The 19,306-nt window shown below is 28.2% G+C and overlaps 2 protein-coding genes, 1 long non-coding RNA gene and 1 other non-coding gene across 4 annotated transcripts; all 4 read left to right on the top strand.

Annotated features, from left to right (window-relative positions):
• The first annotated feature begins 1,294 nt into the window (after positions 1 to 1,294).
• Positions 1,295 to 5,230, top strand: LOC127150024 (uncharacterized). The gene is made up of 2 exons (XR_007821951.1): positions 1,295 to 1,734; positions 2,943 to 5,230. It is a non-coding gene; the product is annotated as an uncharacterized LOC127150024 (long non-coding RNA).
• Positions 1,583 to 1,701, top strand: MIR393C (microRNA MIR393c). Its single transcript, NR_120755.1, has one exon. It is a non-coding gene; the product is annotated as a microRNA MIR393c (primary transcript).
• Positions 5,231 to 8,515: 3,285 nt separating the features above from the next.
• LOC103484081 (uncharacterized) lies at positions 8,516 to 9,931 on the top strand. The gene is made up of 3 exons (XM_008441009.3): positions 8,516 to 8,753; positions 9,010 to 9,360; positions 9,465 to 9,931. Exons 1-3 carry the CDS (start codon positions 8,687 to 8,689, stop codon positions 9,665 to 9,667), a joined length of 621 nt encoding a protein of 206 aa, XP_008439231.2. The 5' UTR covers positions 8,516 to 8,686; the 3' UTR covers positions 9,668 to 9,931.
• An 8,156-nt stretch (positions 9,932 to 18,087) lies between these two features.
• Positions 18,088 to 18,925, top strand: LOC103484080 (uncharacterized). The gene is made up of 2 exons (XM_008441007.3): positions 18,088 to 18,527; positions 18,619 to 18,925. The coding sequence occupies exons 1-2, from the start codon at positions 18,194 to 18,196 to the stop codon at positions 18,807 to 18,809; spliced, it is 525 nt and encodes a 174-aa protein (XP_008439229.2). The 5' UTR covers positions 18,088 to 18,193; the 3' UTR covers positions 18,810 to 18,925.
• The last annotated feature ends 381 nt before the right edge of the window (positions 18,926 to 19,306 follow it).

The following is a 19,306-nucleotide window of genomic DNA, read 5'->3' as shown; positions in this document are numbered from 1 at the left end:
ATGCATGTGAAGGTGGAGCTTTCAATTGAAAACCCAGTTTTAAGCCCATTTAAATGCAATCATATTAATGTTGGATCCTTTTCATAGTTGTTTTCTATTGCTCACTCGCTAACTCCTAAAAATTCAAATTCAATTCATAACAATTTTATCTTCCTGTGTTTTCACTTTTCTTAATAAAAGTTATTTTACATGATTACGTGATCAAACCAAGATTAATATTCTCGTAAAAGTTTTTCGATAAAACAAATCAAAGGAGGAACGTTAAAAACACACAAACAAAGACAAATGAACTTTAAGAAAAAAACAGTTTACTCGCAAAGAAATAGTTTATAAATCAAATGGGTTGTGAAAGAGAGAGGGAGAGTTGAACATTGTGACAAAAAGGAGAGAGAGGGAGTTGAACAATGTGAGAGGGGAATTAGATAACCCTAATCCCTAATTATTTTAATCTATGAGCTAAACGTGGAGTGGACTATAATAACCCCCTCACCTCACTCTAGTATCCACCTCAAACAGCACCCAAGTACTCTCATTTTGTGGAGTTCAAAATTAAATAGCATAAAGTTTAACCTCTGCCTTTGCCTTTGCCTTTCCTATTGGAAAAGAACATAATGCTAATTGATTCCCATGATATTGAAATATTGAGAAAGATAAGCGCACGGTAAAGAAGAAGAGGAGGAGGGGAAAAGGAATAGGAATATGTCATTTTCTAAAATGTACAAATTGCTAAGTTTCTTCCCTGCAATATTAGCTGTTTGATTACAACTTATATCTGTCTTTACAAAACAAATAGCACCATCTCCCTTTATACCAATTTTAATGCTCTCTACATTATCTCATCTTTAATTCGTGTCTTTTTCTTTTTGTCCTCGTTATAACCATCAAACTTTTAAGTTTTGATTAACCAACAATTGAATGCAATGAAGTACAAATGTCACGTTCTCATTGCCTGTCATGCCCAAAAAGTCAAGAGTTGATGGGAGCTTTAGATCAAGGCTTCATTAGATTCTTCAAAAAAAAAAATCACTCGTCTTTTAAGATTATAGTACATTTATGGTGACAACACAATTAAATATATATTTGGGATTTAAAAAATAATTTCTTTTTTTATTCGATTCGAGAGAAGTATTCTTGACGCAAGTTTTCTTTTTACGTTAGTTAACGTATGTGGAGGAGGAATTCAAACCTTAAACGTCTTGAATGTTAAAACTAAAGGAGTTATATATATGTCGAGAGATACCAGATTTCCAATCTTACTTTTACGTGTAAAATAAAATGAAAATTAATAATTTTATAAAAGTAAAGTTATGAAATTAGGCTAATAATTAAATTAGTCCAAACACAATAAAAACATGAACACACAAGGAATAACAGATATAAGGTAATAAGCTAGTGGGACAAAAACTAAACTAAACCCACTTGCCTACCTTTTCTTCTATAAATAACCTACAAAAGGACTATGCTAATTAAGACAAGCAAAGTTTAATTTCTGATATATACATACATACATATAATTTAACCAAGTTCTCCTTTTTTTTCCTTCTTCTTCTTCCATAGTTTCAGTGTATGAATCTTTGGTGCAGGTGGAGAGTTCCAAAGGGATCGCATTGATCCAATGTTCGTCTTGTCTTATTGGTGATGTTGGAGTGATCAATTCCCAATCGATTATTGGATCGTGCGATCCCTTAGGAATCTTCCATCGATAGCTACCTCTAATCCTCATAATTTCTCCAGGTATGGAAGACTAGTTTATTCTTGTTATATATATATATATATATATATATATATATATATATATATATATATATATATATATATATATATATATGTATGTATTATGTGTGTGTTTCTTGCTTTCCTTCATCTATTTAGTGTTTTTCCTTTCTTTTTGTTTGGTTAAGCAATGAAAGTTTGGAATTGTATTACTTAGTTGTATATAAGCTGATTGATCATCATATCTATCTGCAAAAGAACCATCACCTCATGCTTTTGTTCTGTTTAATCTCATCCATTCTCTTATAATAATATGCTTTATGCCCTTTAGATAAAAACGTTTTTATGAATAGTTAAAAGGCATGTTTTATAATTATTTTGTACATAATATAAAACTAAAAAATTCCTTAAATTTTATCTAGTTAAAGCGTACAACATGTTATCCAAATTAGCCTTATTCACGTCTTCCTGCATTCATGGCATGCATTCTTTATGAAAAAAATTAAATACCAAAGAAAACCAAGAACATACGACTATATTATAGAAAATTATCGTGTCGCAATTTAAAAAAATATATTTTATTTTTGTGTAAAATCATAGAGAAGCAAATTGAAACTGATCGAGAGGAGTAATTTTAATCTTTGAAAAAATATAAATTGTGATTATTGTTAGGCTAACATATTTCTCTTTCCGTGTCATTTTTTTTTTTAAAAAAAACCATTCAACTCAAAATATTTGGAGAAATTAATGAATGGGAATGGGTATTTGAGTGGAGAATATGTTTAACTCAATAATATTTGGGACAAGGATTCAAAATAAGTTGTGTTTGTGTGCGTGTGAATTTGATTGTATATGATCTACATTTTAAAAATTAATTGGATAAATGTTTGGGAAAAAGACACCTTTTTGATCGGGCCGGGTCAGACTCATATGGGCCGGATACTTAGACGGACAAGGGCCAAGCCCAAAATTTTTACGGAGTGAACCTAGTGGGCTTTCGTTCGCCTCGCCCATTTGCCTTTTCTTTTTTTTAAAAAAAAAAAAAAACAATAAAGTTTTACCCTCAAATTTGACAAATTCTACCATCAATTTACAATTACCTTTTACTATACATTATGAAAGTCATGAGTCTGACATATTTATGGTTATCTTTGGTTAAGTTATAATTAACGAAGGTCTAGCAATAACGATAACGATAACAATTATATGTCATATATTTATATTTCTAGGTACATTCAAAGCGAACAAATTATATTTGAGATACAGCTGATTACGATTTATCTTATCAATGAAACTCATTTTAATTACACTAATTTTCATTGCGGTTTGATAAACGTGGACCAATATAGAAAGTAAAAAAACTTACTTCTCTTAAGCAATGTTTATTCTTGTGTATTCTATCAAAATTTTCAATTATAGTTTGTCACATAACAAACATTTTTTACTTTTCTTTCATGCGAATGTTTTATATTTGATGTGTATGTGATAATGAGAATGAAATGCATAAACAATGAACCTAAGTATTTTTCCTTTAAATATAATATAGTTAATGTTATCAAATTCATTGATTATATTTCTAAATAATATAAGCATGACCATTAAAATTTGGATATACGTCTTCTTATCTCTTTTTTTCTTGTACGGTTGATTCAAACCTCTCGAAGATCAAACATATGTATCTTAATTAGTTATGTTTAAATTAATTGGGATGTAATATATTGTAATTTTCTTAAAAGATAGTATAAGATTATATTATGTATATTGATATGACACAAGTTTCACATGTAGATAAATTAATTTAATTAGAAAGTCTAAGATTGAAGTTTGAAATGTCACCCATGGCAGCTTTATCAGTTTAATGAGCCCCGTAATCAGTGGCCACCAATCTTGTTTACTTTAAATAGAACCATGATTTATTATTATTATTATTTTCTTCTTTAGGATATGAGTATATAATATTGTATCTATATATCTTTAGTTTTAAAAATATGTCTATACAATTTTCAATTCTTGAACTTGAATTCATGTACTAAATTCTATCTTATCAATTTAAAATTTAAAAACAATTTTTTTTGAGTTTTATAAGATTATTTTTATTTTTATTTGGTGTGAATGTTAAAAATTCACGAGAAAACGGTATTAATAGGAGTCTATCAATATCTAAAATTTTAATGTATTTTATAAATATTTGAATTTATTTTGTTATATTTGAAAATGTTCTTAATATTTAATTTTTGAAAATAGTTTTTTTTAACAGTATAATGCACACAAAAAAATCTATATTTTTACATGAACAAATTGGACAAATATGTGAATCGATCAAAACATGAAACTTGGTTGGTACAACATTTTCTTTTACGAACAGTACTTTCATTTGACTATGTAGAAAAGTTTAAGAAAGTTTGTTATTGAATTAGGTGTTTGGTCCTTAATTCTTTCCTAACAAAGCCAACAAATTTTTGTTTTATTTTCTTTCATTTTCCAATTACTACATCTTCCTAATTTTGATTTTTCTCTTAGCAGAAATTAAATGAAATTACACACCTGAACACAATCATTTTAAGTTTTTAACAACTTTGATTTGATTTGATGATGTAAACCTTGCAAAAACCAAATTTAATACCTAATGAAAAAAAATACGACATAATTATTATGAATATGTAATAATGTAAGAGTTGTTCAAATACAAATATTAATTTTTTTTATCCATTTTGTCATACTTTAGCTCTGAATAACAAAATTGTAAACACTACGTTGAAGAGTACAGGAGTAGTATGATTATACTCTCAATACAATAGATTAACTAAATTCTTATTTTCTTTGTTCTTTTTTTACATATTTAAATTAATTCTTTTAAAAAACAAACAACACAACAAAAACTAAGACTAAGACAATATGATACAAATCAACTTTAAAAAATTAATAAATTCGATCTAAAGTGGAAAATCCTTCCACGTTATAACACGAGACGACCATGATCTACCTTCTAATAATTACGTGAACACGTCTTATAAATTTGGATCGGCACACAATCTGTCCCTTATTTACCTCCAAAATTTTCTCCACCAAATATGTACCTTAGTCAAATTGATATTGTTGTCCTTCAATTATTTGTCTAACTTCGTATGCTTCTAGAATGGAGTTTCAAGGGGAAGCTAAAAAAAGCATATTGTTTAGAAGTCTTTAAACTCATGTTATGTGCTACAATTATTTAATCACTTTTACTCTTCCCATTTTATTTGAGGGAGGAGATTTTTTTTTTTTGATATTTCCAATGATATATAATATTAATAATTTTTAGTTTTATGTTTCTAAAATTCATGCCTACTTTTTTTCCTCTTCAATTTTGTACTATAATTTTCAAAGAAAACTATTGAAGTTTCGATTTTTCCACAAACCCTAGTAAGAGTTGAGTTGCCATACACGCTCCCTTCCATCCGCCTTTTACTCACTCTTTTTTAAAAGAGTTTTAATTTATAAAACATCGATAGATAAAAAAAAAAAAAAAAAAAAACAAGTGAAGAATAGTGTATATAAACTTACTTTTCAGAAGCCAAATATCAATTAGACGAGGATTTAAGATTCCAAACTAATTTCAATCGTCAATTGTAAAGATATGAAAGCTATGAAATACAATACCAATATTGAAGGTTTAAAGAACCTAGCTCAACTAATATATACAATACATGTCTAGCAACTTAGAGGTATGTATTTTGAATTCTTCACTTATGCACTAACAAGATATTGATTATCATCTCCAGAAAGATTTAGAAATCTACTTCTTTCAACTTATTAAATCAATATGCTTTTTAAAAATAGGATAATATTCTAATATCAATACACAATTTTAATTATATGAAAATAAAGTTATAGTGCGAATACAAGAAGTAGGACAGTAATAAGTTAAAAATTGTGTGGAGGAAAAAAATGGGACACAGGAGCCATCAATGTCGACTCATTTCCTTTGGAAAAGAACTTAGAAATTCATCAAAGAAAGTGGGAAAAATAGAGAAAGTAATTTGTTATAAATAAAAATCTTTATGCCGCCATTAATGGGGGTGTCATTGACCTTACTGTATGTGGATTGTGGTGCCCATGGAAAGCCTCCTTTTTGACTACTTCTTCCATGGAATTTAGTTAATTACGATATGGTTAGAGTATTGGTTGAGCCCTTAATAATTAGGGTTCGGTGCACAAGTGAGAGTTAATGGTTGGCTTTAAAATTTGATAATATTTTTAATATAATATTTTTTATGAAAAAGGAAATAACATTTTTTTTTTTTTTGTTTGGATTCTGGAAGAATAATTCTAAAATATGAATTACATAATGTGCTTTTAAGACTGATTTCGGTTTTAAAAAATGCCGAGAAAAGTTTGTGTGAAGATCAAAATCATATGGCATTTAAAATGGTAAAGTTTGTGTAAATGTGAAAGAAAAAACAAAGCGATATAAGTGATTATGTTAATAACCAGTTTTTCGCAAAAGTGACTTTATTAAAGGATTGAATAAGAATTACCTTAAGACAAATTAATCACTATTTGACGACAATCTTTTTCGTGATTTGAGGTCATTATTCAAAAGCTACATTTCTTTTTTCAATACCAGAAGTCATTTTCGAATATATCGTTATTTTATGTTTGCATAGATTGATTATTTCGACTCTTTCCGCATCACTTTCATTTTTTTAAAATAAAAATACTAGTGAACTCTAAGCTATATATAAAGATTTTAAAAAGTATTTTTGAACATCATAAAAAAAAAGTACGATGAAATAGAGCTGATGAAAAATAATTTTATTTTGTCCAAAAAGAGAGATTTAAGAAAGAAAAATGGATCCAAGGTGAGCTGGTCACACGTTCCAATTCAAGAGGTCGGAGTTTCGATCTTCTATCCTGCAGTTGTTGTATACTAGAGAAAAAAAAAAGTATAAATCGTTTATGACCTCTAAATTTTGTCCTTCTATTTTTTTTTTTTTAGTTTGTTAACCGTTTCAATTAACCTCTAATTTATTAAAATCTATATTTATTGTTAACTGTGACATGTATAAATTTTCATTGACCTTGTTAAACAAGAAATTTTGACCAATTAAATCGTGTGACGTCATTACACCAAAATTATGATGATTATAATTTAATTAGATTTGGGTAGTCAAGTTTTCTCATATCTAACCCAGTTCAAGCCTATGATGAAAAATAGAACCAAAGAAATAATGGGCTTGAGCTACCAAACAAGTGGACCCAAGCCCGAGCCCACCAAGCAAATTAGCCTAATCCCAAGCCCACCTAAAAGCCCATAAAATGTCTCTATAAATAGAGACATTTGCTATTCATTTGGGGATCTTTGGTTAGAGGAAGAACTGAAACTTGAAGAATTGAAGATTCAAACTTCAAAAAACTCTCAAGACGTGTAAGTTCTTATTAACATCGAGGTCATTATCTTCTGAAAGATTGAAAACTTGGAAAATCAAAATTTTCTTGAATTCCAAAAAATTGAAGCTCGAATTGACTTACAACTATAACTTCCTAAAGATCGAAGATCAAAAAGTTCTAAGTTTAAATTGTATGTGAGAGAAAACTTTAAAGGGATAAATACTAGAGATTGTATCCATAATACCATATAAATCAATACAAAGTTCAATTTCACGAATTACATTTCTTTCGAAATCTCGTGTGAACAGACATATGTTTAAATTTAAGATTTTGGAAGAAATTTGACCAAACGAATTAAATTAGAAGGTAAAATTTATTAAAAACTATCTATTTTTTCTCCAAAACTCAAATCTCTCGCATCCCCTCTCTGACTGCTTGTCCTATATTTATTTATTTTTTTAAATTAAAATCTTGAAGCAAATCAGAATAATGATATTAAGTAGATTAAAAAAAATAAAATAGAATTAACATATTGATGTTAACATGGTAAAATAAACTAGAAAAAGAAAGTAATTATAACATATGTATAAAATAAACTTAGATAAATATTCTCACAATGTATCACAAAACCAATAAACTTAGATAAATATTCTCACAATGTATCACAAAACAAAAAAAAAAGACACCTCAATGAATCATAAAATATCTCAAATTTGAGGTACGTCTAAAAAATATGTATGTGAGTGAATTGTATCTTACATGTGAGTTGAGAGAGTAAATAAAATGACTTTTTGAGGTTTTTTTTTTTTTTTTTTCATAAAACATCAACTTACCCTATAAATACAAATTAAAACCCTAAATTGTTAAAAACGACTATCTTATTTGGAAGCCTTGTCATCCAAATATATAGAAATCAACTTATAATTTCGTTAAAAGAGTTAATAAAATCTTAATAACAAAGATTAAAATAGACTGTTTTTAAAAGTTAAAGAACTAAAATAGATTTTTTAAAAAAGTTCAAAGACAACCTATGAAACAAAACCAAAATGTTCATGTATCAAAATAGTATTTAAATCTAAAATAATTTAATAAAAGTATAGTTAGTTGAAATATTAAACAAAAGAGTAACTATTGTTTAAGAGTGAGTCATCAAGATTAATAATTGAAACACAATTAAATACCCAACCAATTCTTGAGCTATCGAATTGATTTCGTTTATTAATTAACATCACCTAAAAAAACGTATCCGACGGTCTTACAAGTCAAAGTCTTCAAATTAATTAAAATACAATAAAATTGAGCACAATTTAATCAAAGTACTTCTTTTGACTTTGAATTTCATATCTATTTTCTTCTTTGGAAAATAATTTGTAAATCCCTTTTTCCTAATATAAAATTCCAATCTTTTCTTTTCTTTTTCCCATTGTACAGTCCCCTTTTTAAACCATCTATAAATATTCCCCATTGTTCTCCATTCCTCATAAGAAGATTTTCTTTGGGTCACCAAGAAATATAAAAAGCTAATTAAGCTTTTTTTTCTTTGCCTAAAGTCTCCCATTAGTTAACCCTCATTCTTCTAATTCTCTTTTTAAGCTTTGATAAAATGAATTATTCTACGTTTGGCTTCATCATTCTCCTTCTTCTGCCTATCTCTTTCCAAATAACATTAGGTATGCTTACAAGTTTTTATTGTGAAATAATGGCGTATAGTTTTTTCATATATATATTTTTTTAGTATCCCTAAGTTTTGAAAAAAAAATTATTTTATATATTCTAACTTTGGAAGTTTGTTATGAAAGATGGCTTAAATTATATATATATATATATATATATATATATATATATATTTTATGAAAATTATTATTTGTTTAAACATATAAAATAAAATAAAAAATTCCCACTTTTATGGTGGAATGGCTTATGCAGGGGACTCGAGAACGAGAGACAGCAACATGATAGAGTGCAAGAGTTTAGAGAAAAACAAGTGTGCATTTGCGGTTTCATGGTCCGGAAAAAGGTGTGTCCTTGAAAAGTCAGTGAAACGCAGCGGAGAAGAAGCATTCACATGTCGGACGTCCGAGATCGAGGCCGACCGATTACAAAACATTGTTGAAACAGAGGAGTGTGTCAAAGGTTGTGGACTCGACAGGAACACTCTCGGCATCTCATCTGACTCCCTTCTAGACACTAGCTTCACTCGCAAACTTTGTTCCTCTCGTTGTTACAACCATTGTGCCAATGTTGTCGACCTCTTCTTCAACCTGGCCGCTGGAGAAGGTGACTTTGGCTTAAACATTTACGAACTGCTTTTGATTTTTTTTTTTTTTAAAAAGTAAATAGTAATTTAAGTTTAACGTTGGGTGTTTTAATTTTTGTTGTAGGTGTTTTTCTTCCAAAGTTGTGTGAAGTTCAAGGAGGAAATGTGAGAAGAGGAATGTCGGAGATTAGAAGCTCAGGGATTGTCGCACCGGGACCAATTCAACCAGTTTCTTTGTCTATTGCGCCGGCAGTTGCACCAAGACCGATTCACGCGATCTCTTTATCAGCTGCTCCAGCAATGGCTCCGACGATGAATGGAGCTTAATCATCTTTACATGGAGGAAGAAAAGAAAGAAAGAAAAGAAAGATCATAATTAATATTAGAGAGTTTTAATTTTGATGTTATAGAAGATATGAATTTCTACATTGTAGTATAGTGTTAAGAGTGTGTGATAGATAGAGTGTGGAATAATTGGGCTAAAGAGCTACTGTGGTTTGTTGGTGTGGTGGAGGCTCTCTCCATTTCCTTATACTATAATGCAATGAGATTTAGATGTATCGTATGAAATAAAAATTAAGTTTAATTTTATATTGTTGGTGAGAAATGTTGGTTTCAATTATTTGAGCAATGACACATCATATTGCCGTCTTTATTTATAACATGATAGAAAAATAATAATTCAAAATTTTTAAAATGTAATTATGAATACAATTGGCGTGAGATTCAATTAGTAAATCAATCGTAATGAGTCTCAATTGCAAACGTAGTTGATTTGCTTTTCATTACATTTACTTATACATGTTGAGGATACAATTTGATTATGTGATTGAGAATTTATTTACGTTGCATATATATCATTGTCTTCTTGTTGTTGCCACTGTCATTTGAGTCTATCCAACGATTCATACGTTTTAAGGAGTGTAAATGAGTTGGGTTGGGTTACGAAGATTATTTTTGGAGATTTCAACTAGAATAGCTTAAATTGATATATCATTTTACATAATGGGCCTTTTTCATTAAGAAATTTCATAAATGTCCTAAATGAGCTATAAAATTTCACAAATGTATGTCCTAATTTACCTTATTATCCCTTTCCATTAAAAAATAAAATAAATAAAAAATAAAAAAGAAATGTGCAGGGGATGCTCTTTAATTATGGTAATATTATAATTCTACTGTGGTAATATTATAATCAAAATTACTCTTTAATTATTTTTCTTTGGTGATTTTGTTAAAAGAAAATTTCCTACCGATCTCTCTCTCACTTTCCAATCTCTCTCTCCGTCCATTCTTTCTTTCATTTTGCATTGCTTTTCATATATTCTACATAATTATAGTATATATTTAATGTTCTCTAGTATATGTAATGTTGAGTAAAACTGAATATGGTTGAGATGTAGGGACTTTGATGAAAAAATTGAATATTCAAGGAATTATATGAAAAAGTGGTTAAACAAGGAATTATATGAAAAAGTGGTTAAATGGAGAGGATATGTTAAACTGATTTATGAATAATATATATAAAATACTACATTGTACATTTTATGACTGAAAGCTTGTGTTTTCAATTTGTTAAATTGGTTTCTGTATTTTATTTCAAATATTCATATTATATGTAAAAAATAATAAGTTAGGTTTAAAACAACAGTGATTATGTATGAAGGTTAGTATATTAAATATAATAAATTGAGGAACATTGATTAATATGTTGGAAATTTATGAAAAAAATATGAAAAATAAAATAATTGAACTAAAAACTGGAATATAAATATTTCAAATAAAATTATGAAACAACATACTAAAAGTTTAATAATAAGAAGGAAAAACTAATTCAATAAGGAAAACTTATCTCTTTCGGTTATATATGGCCAACACGTCCATAACGACCATATTTAACACGTCTCTTGAACTTCATTTTAAAAGAAATTCTAATCTTCTTTGGCGACCAACTGAACGTTTTACATTTGATGGGAGGATGACACTTCAATTTCTGTATTATTGAATATATGCATTAGTATATTTGTAACAAATCACATAATATAAACGTATTATGCAGTAGTATATATATAATAAATCAAAGAAAATACTAATCGAATCGAGAAAAAATAAAGAAAACGATACGAAACATGAAGGAAAAAAATTAAAAATTCAGGACATTTGTGAAATATCATGAAAAAATTAGGTGATTTCTCTAAATATATATATATTTTTTACTAACCCGAATTTTTGGGTTGGTCAAATTGGCAACCCAAATAACCCAAAATAAGATTTTCAACCCAACCCAACTCTTAAATTTCAGGTTGGATTGGGTTAGGTTATCGAGTTATTATTATTTTTTGTAAGTATCTTATTTATTAACTTAAAATACTTAAATTTGCTTATAACACATTTTAATAACTAAAATTTCATAAAACTCAAATGTTATATATCCAAATTCAACATATCTATTACAAACTAAAAAAAAACTTCATATTAATATAAATGAATTATAATATTTATAAGTTGTTATATATATTTTAATAATATTAGAAATTTGGGTTGGGTTGAGTCAAACTCAAACTTTTTAAAATGTAACTTGAACCCAACCCAATCCGAAGAAAAACATAAAAAAATCCAACCTAAACCAATCCATACAATTTAGGTTACGTAGTCTGGATTGTTCGGATTGTCAGGTTATTTGAACATCCTTTAATTCTTCTATTGTAATCGAACAACGTTGTAATGGTAACCGTATCTTATAGTGAGTTCCACGTAATTTTCAAACGCCATTAAATTGATTACTCTCTAACGCTCTAATTAGATTATGTTTGTATGTTTATTCTGGGTTTGACCCTCATGTTTCAATATATGATTATGGAACACAAGTAAACAATAAATGTAATCAAATATGACACACTTTCTCTGATTACATGTCTCTTAAAAGTAAACATGGTCTAAATCCAATCTAATATCTTAAAAAAAAAAGCAATCAAGATAATGATCATAAAACCAATATTGTATCAGTGGCAGATACAAGAATTTTATATAGAGATATATTCATAGATTCATAAATTAATTAATTTAATACGTATTACGATTGTCTTTTATGACTTTTCATGTTTTAAAAGCGATCCATGAAAAATTTATTGTCTAACTTATCTAATAAAGTTTTCTCATTATAAGTTACAAAATAATCATTCATCAATTGATTTCACCATTCGATTATACAGTCAAGTCATCACAATATTCATAACAAAAAATGTTTTCTCTATAGTAACTGCTATTGCAACAAGTAAAATCAATACCAAGGTGCGAGCAACCGATAAACTAACGAGTAGACTTTATCTCTTTTGGTAATGACCATCAAAATCAGAGATATGTCTCTTTTTTAGGAGGATGACTCTATAGTCTCTATTGTTGTTTTTCTTTTAAAATATCTCTTCATATTGATATGTTTACTTTACAAAATTTGTATTAAACAATATAAGTATTATGATTTATGACATAAATTTAAAAATATAAAAACTAAAAAGACTAAGAACAATTTAAACTCACTGGCACTACAAGAAATCAAGACTTTTCCGACGCCAAAAAGGACGTCGGCACAAAGAACGTCGGAAATAAGGATATTCTCAACGCCGGACAAACGAGTCGTGAAAGCCGCATCGGAGAAAATCCTATTCCCGACGCCACGCACAATGCGTCTGGAAAAAGGGATTTCCGTCGCCGTTCCGCCACCGTCTGCCACCTTAGGTAAGTTTAAATATAAAATTTGTTTAGTTTTAATATAAGTTTTAGGGTTTTTTTTTTTTTTGAGAAAATTGTTTTAGGATTTTTTTTTGGAATAGATTTTTGTTTGTTAAATGTATTTTTGTATAGAATGTATGTAATTTGTGGTTGAATTGAAATTTGAAGGGTTTAGGATTTAGGATTTATAGTTAAATTGAAAATTGAATGTCGTGAGGTGGGATGGGGTGGGGGGTATTATAGTTAAATTGAAATTTGAAGGGTTTAAGGTTTAGGGTTTATAGTTAAATTGAAAATTGAATTGTTGGGGGGCGGGTTATAGTTAAATTGAAAATTGAATTGAATGGATGTTATAGTTAAATTGAAATTTGAAGGGGAGGTTATAGTTGAATTGAAATTTGAAGGGGATTTAGTTAATTTGAATTTTGAAGGGGGTTATACTTATATTGAAATTTGAAGGGGGATTTATTAGCTAAATTGAAATTTTTGTAGAGGGTTATGGTTGAATTCAAATTTGAAAGAGGGGTCTGGTTGCATTCAAATTTGAAGGGGGTTTATGTTTTGAATTGAAAATGTAATATCTGTGTTAAGATTTGTTTTGGATATCCTCCAGTTATGGTAGTCTGTTTGTGTTGAATAGCTTATTGAATGTTTGTTTTCTATGTCCACAGCCATTATGTCATTGTTATACCCACGTAATAATTTTACGGAGACGGACGCTATATTCCGCGGTACGTATATATGTCTCCATTATTCATAAGTTTTTGCAATGATAGTATATAGTGAACATATGGATATATGTACTAAACTTAGTTACTTTTATATTATTGTAAGACCGAAGGTGTAGAATGACGCATACGCACCTCGATGGGAGACTTTTTGTTATGTTTGCGTTTTTTTGTATTATGAGAACTACATTTTTTGTATTAAACTTACTAATATTTTTTGAACTTATTCGTATTATTAATTTAATTTTTTTAATTTTTGTTTGTATTTCTTAATTTATATTGAATTTGTTTTAATTTAATCTAAAACGTTGGAAAAAATATTTGAGCAATCCGAATGTCGTTGTGAATGTTCGAGCAAAATATTTTAGGAAAAAAAATGAGAAATTACATATTTAAAAAAATATATAAAGAGGAATTCCCGACGCACAAAAGACATCGGGAAAAAAAACGTCGGAAGAGGCATTGTCGATGCCGCGTCATGCGTCGGCATAAGGTCCGTCGGAGAGGAACTCCCGACGCCACTTTGGGCAATGCATGTTACGGCGTCGGGAGAGGCATTCCTGACAGCGTGTTGGTACGACATCAGGAATGCCTCTTTCGACGCCGTGAAAAACGTTGGCATATCCTTTCCCGACATTTTATCACTTTTTCCGACGTTTTTGTGCGTTAGGAGTACCTCGTCTCTTGTAGTGTGGTGAATGATACGATAAGTATATTATTCTAACGATGGACGAAAAACAATTATCTTGTAGTATTTGATAATTTTGAAATTAAATAAAATAAATAATGTGAATATGAATTTAAAAACTATATTAAGAAAATAATACATTTTTCATAAAATATTCTTGGATTTTCATAAAATATTCTTGAGAGTGAAATTCAAATTGATTTGAAGCATGACCTTACAATTGAAAAAAACTTGAGGGCACAATCACTACTCTACCACCTAACTTTGATTTACATAATTTATCATACAATATGTATAGTAAAATATACTTCAAAATTAATATTAAAATGTAAAATCGATAATTTGAGGGGAGCATGCACACCATTGCATTAAATGAGATAATACTTTTAATTTATTATTATTATTATTATTCAAATATTCTTTTTATTTTTTAGTCTATTACTGTGTTCAATAAATTTAATATTCTTCAAAGTTCAAATGTAGCAACATATAATCGTCTATTAATAATAGACACGAAAAGATTACTATCATCCATCAATATTTTCGCACGTGAAACTTTATATCAATTAAATCTCTAAACTTTTACTAATGAATTAATTTAATAATCTCTGCATCCAACTCACTCATAGTTTAATTCTTTTTTTTATAAAACCAACCTCTAGAAGAAATCTGTGTTTGAGACTCAGGTAATATACAATGATATAACTATAGGCATCTCTCACAATAATTTTAAAATATGTTTCATTCAAATCACATTTGGAGTTTTATAATTTGAGTTATATTTTAAACTTTAAGGGGCCATTTGGGGGAATGATTGAGTTATGAGGAGTTAGGGTTATGATAAACCTAGTATTATGACAAACATATGATTATGATAAGATATGAAGGGTTATGGAGGAAATGTTATAATAAGATTTGTTTGGGAGAAAAGTTACGTGGATAGGGTTATAATCGTGTTATGATAAGATGTGTTTAGGGGAAGAGCATGTAGGTAGTGTGATGGAATTTGTTTATATATATATATATATATATATATTATTTATTTATTTAAATTCATATTATAAATCAAATACACAAATTTCATATATTTAATTTACTAAATCGTCATAGTTTTCGTAAAACAATTTGCTTTAATTTCTTTAAATATGACTTTCATTTTCAACTTTTTTTCGAGTAATCGTTATGTGCGAATATTTTTTTTAAAAATTCATATTCTAAATCAAATACACGAATTTCTTATATTTAATTAATTAAATTGTTTTAGTTTTTGTAAAATAATTTACCTTAATTTATTTGACTACAATGTTCATTTTTCAACTTTTTTTTAAGCATACGTTACGTTTCAATAAATTAGTTTTTATGAATGTGACATACAACTCGTAAACATGTAAATAAATGCAAATAACAATTGAAAATATGAAGTACTGGAAACAGAAAATAACAATCAACGTTTTTACCAACTCTAGTTTTGTTTTCTAGTGAAAAATTATAATGAATCTAGTTTTAGGTTTCTCTCAATTTATTTTAGTCTACTTTTAATATATTAATTTTAATTTTTATTCTTATTAACGGTGATTTATATACTTTCAAAATATTTATTGTAGTCATTTGCAACAATTATTGGGTAAAAAATTCATGAATCTACTACCTCTGTAACAAAAGATTTGTTATGTTAATTTAACCAAGTTTAATTTAAAAATCAAAATAACATTATGAAGGTGGGAAAATATAGACAAACCACCTCTAAATGATAGGTTTGTTGAAATTACAGTTCCCCAAATTTTTAATTTAATCAAATAGTCCTTATAATTTTTTTTATTGTTGTAATCAATTTATGGTAGTTTGTTAAAATTTTATCATTTTTTTTATTGAATTGACATTTCTTAAATATTTAAGCTAATTAACAAAATACAATGACGTTGAGATTGATATCAAAATTTTAATTTTATAGATATATTGATATGAATTTGAACATATAGTTGATTAAAGGTAATTAAATTAAAATTTTAATTGACAATAAATTACCTAATTCAAGAGTAAAGGAAGAAATTAAAATTTTAATAATGTAATTGTATCAAATTATTAATTTAAAAACATGTTGTATTTTTTAAATAAAAAGATTAAAATTAACAAAAACTCATAAATACAAAATTATAAATGAAAAAAACAAAAGATCCCGAAAGAGTCAAGAAAGGGTTGAGGGGATAAAACTAGGGTTATAATAACCCTTCTCCTAAACGAGAGTTGGGTTATCAACTCTTCCCCCGAATATACTCTTCAAGTTTTGTTGGAAATATTTTATATTCAAAGGATTAGACAATAGTATCCATACATGTATATATTTCTTTAAATTATTAGAAAACAACAATAGGCATCTTTTACAATAATTATAATTAAGCTCTAAATTTGATTCCTAATTTCATTTAACTCACGTTTTAAAGTTATATAATCGAAATAATATCTTCTAAACTTATTAATCAATACTTAGGTTGCATCACTGCACATGGTTTAAAATGAAAGTTGTCTACATTTGCATTATCAAATCATAATTATTACATATTTTTTTTTAAATTTTTTTAAGTGTATATTTTTAATTTTTATATATGACTTGTTTGACAACTAATGATTTAAAAGCTAAGTTTGTGTTTATGCAATTTCTTCAATGTTCAAAATTACAAATATAGTTTTTAAACTTTTAATTTTTTTTAATTTATGGATCAAACGTATTAGGTATAAAAGTGAAAGTTTAGACATTCTAAATTCAAAATTTATATCAAATGAAACTAACATACGTCAAAATTTGGTAAATTAACTTAATTTAAACCAAAGTAGTCCATTTTGAAATTTTTTAGTTCAATAGTATAACACAAAGCAAAAGATTTGAAATTTTGAAATCTTCATATATTTATGTTAAACTAACTATGACTCAAATTTGGTCCCTTCCAACCTCCAAAAATGACAAACTTTATTTCCATGAATAATTTCTTATTTATTCTTTTCCCCAATGTATAGTCCCATATGCAAACAAACATCTACTAAAGCCCCCAATGGCTCATAAATAGCATTTCAAGAACTCCATACTTCCCAGTTTTTTTTGGTTCTCTTAAGTCTTTCCCCAATCTCTGCCAAAATGAATAATTCTAAATTTTGCATTAGCAACCTTGGCTTTCTCCCTCCAAGCAACATTAGGTACTCTTATATATATATATATATATAGTGTAACTTTTTAGTTTAAACCACATTTATATTTTTACAAATTTTCTCCTTCAAGTGATCTTTGTTTCTGTATAAATTGTTCTTCTTTAATGGTTAGTTTATTGTTGATTTTTAAAAATATTTTGTTATTTATTAACATCTTTACTATAAATTTTGAAAATTAATACATTCTCATATATTGTATTTACTTTAATAGTTTTAAGATTTATTGTAAATATAAGGATGATAAAATTGAATAAATTTTAGATAATGGAGCCGAAATATCTTTTTTTGTGCCCGTCACACTCGATTGATCGTAGTTTGTCGAAAAGAAATCTTCTTAGGCCATTTCCAATTTTGTTTCATTTGTGATGAGAGCGTAGGATGACATTTCTTGTATAGTAGCCACAAGTCTTATAGAAGTATGAAATAATTTTGTAGTTCGGAAAGCCCAACACAATTGAAAAAAAAAAAAATAGAGTGGATGCAGGGGAAACAAGAAAAACAAGAAGCATGAAGAAGATAAAATGCGAAGATCTAGGGATAAACATGTGCGCATTTGCAGTTTCATGGTGGGGAAAAAGGTGTGTGCTTGAAAAGACGGTGAAACATGACGGAGAAGAAGGATTCACATGTCAGATATCAAAGATTATGGAAGTGAAGAAATTAAGGAACAGAGTCGAAACAGATAAGTGTGTCCGACGTTGTGGCCTCGACAGGAACACCCTCGGCATCTCCTCCGATTCCCTCCTAGATACTCGTTTCACTCGCAACCTCTGTTTTTCTCACTGCTATAACCATTGCCCCAATATCGTCCACCTTTTCACCAATCTCGCCGCAGCTGAAGGTACTCACACCTTGTCTGATAACTGTTTCGTTTTCGGTAACTGTTTTAGTAGTTGCTATAGTTTTAGTTTGGTTGATATTGTTTATTGTAGGTTTGTATCTTCCAAAACTTTGTAATGCTGAAGGAGGAAATGTGAGAAGAGAAATGTCCAATATTAGAAGTTCTGGGATAGTTGCATCGGGACCTATTCAGTCGGCTTCGATTTTGATTGCGCCCGCCGTCACACAAGAGCCACTTCAGTTCAACTCTATGTCGTTTGCTCCGGTCACAAATGGAGTTTGATCAGAAAAAGGGAATTATAATAATGGAAGAAGAAGAAGACTAAAAAGCTTTGGGTGTTCATGGTTTCAATTTCACCATGCTTACCTTTTCATTTTATTTTCCATTCTTTTGACTGTGGTCTCCTCTTGTAACAAAAATTATATGTATTTTATGAAGTAATCATAGTTTTTATTTTATATCCAGAAGTAGTAAACTATATGTAGTTTGAACCATTAAAAAATTATACACAACATCAACGATATCTTATTGAATGAATGTATCTTCAGCATAGACATTTGTATTAACTCATCAAAATTACCTTAGCTTTTTTAATAGGGTAACGGTAAGATAGTCGAAAACATTTGTAAAAATTAGATTTACCATCCAATATCCAAATGATTGATTTTTCATTTTTCACTCTTGTAAAAATAGTAAAGTTGGGAACCAACCCAATTTAAAAAAGAAATTGAAACTAAAAAGTCTAAAATGCCATCGTTCATACATGAACTTTGTGATTA

Source organism: Cucumis melo, chromosome 6 (assembly GCF_025177605.1).
Source record: "Cucumis melo cultivar AY chromosome 6, USDA_Cmelo_AY_1.0, whole genome shotgun sequence".
Classification (NCBI taxonomy): Eukaryota; Viridiplantae; Streptophyta; class Magnoliopsida; order Cucurbitales; family Cucurbitaceae; genus Cucumis; species Cucumis melo.
Note: the sequence above shows the minus strand (reverse complement) of the source record. Positions and strands in the feature narration are given on the sequence as shown.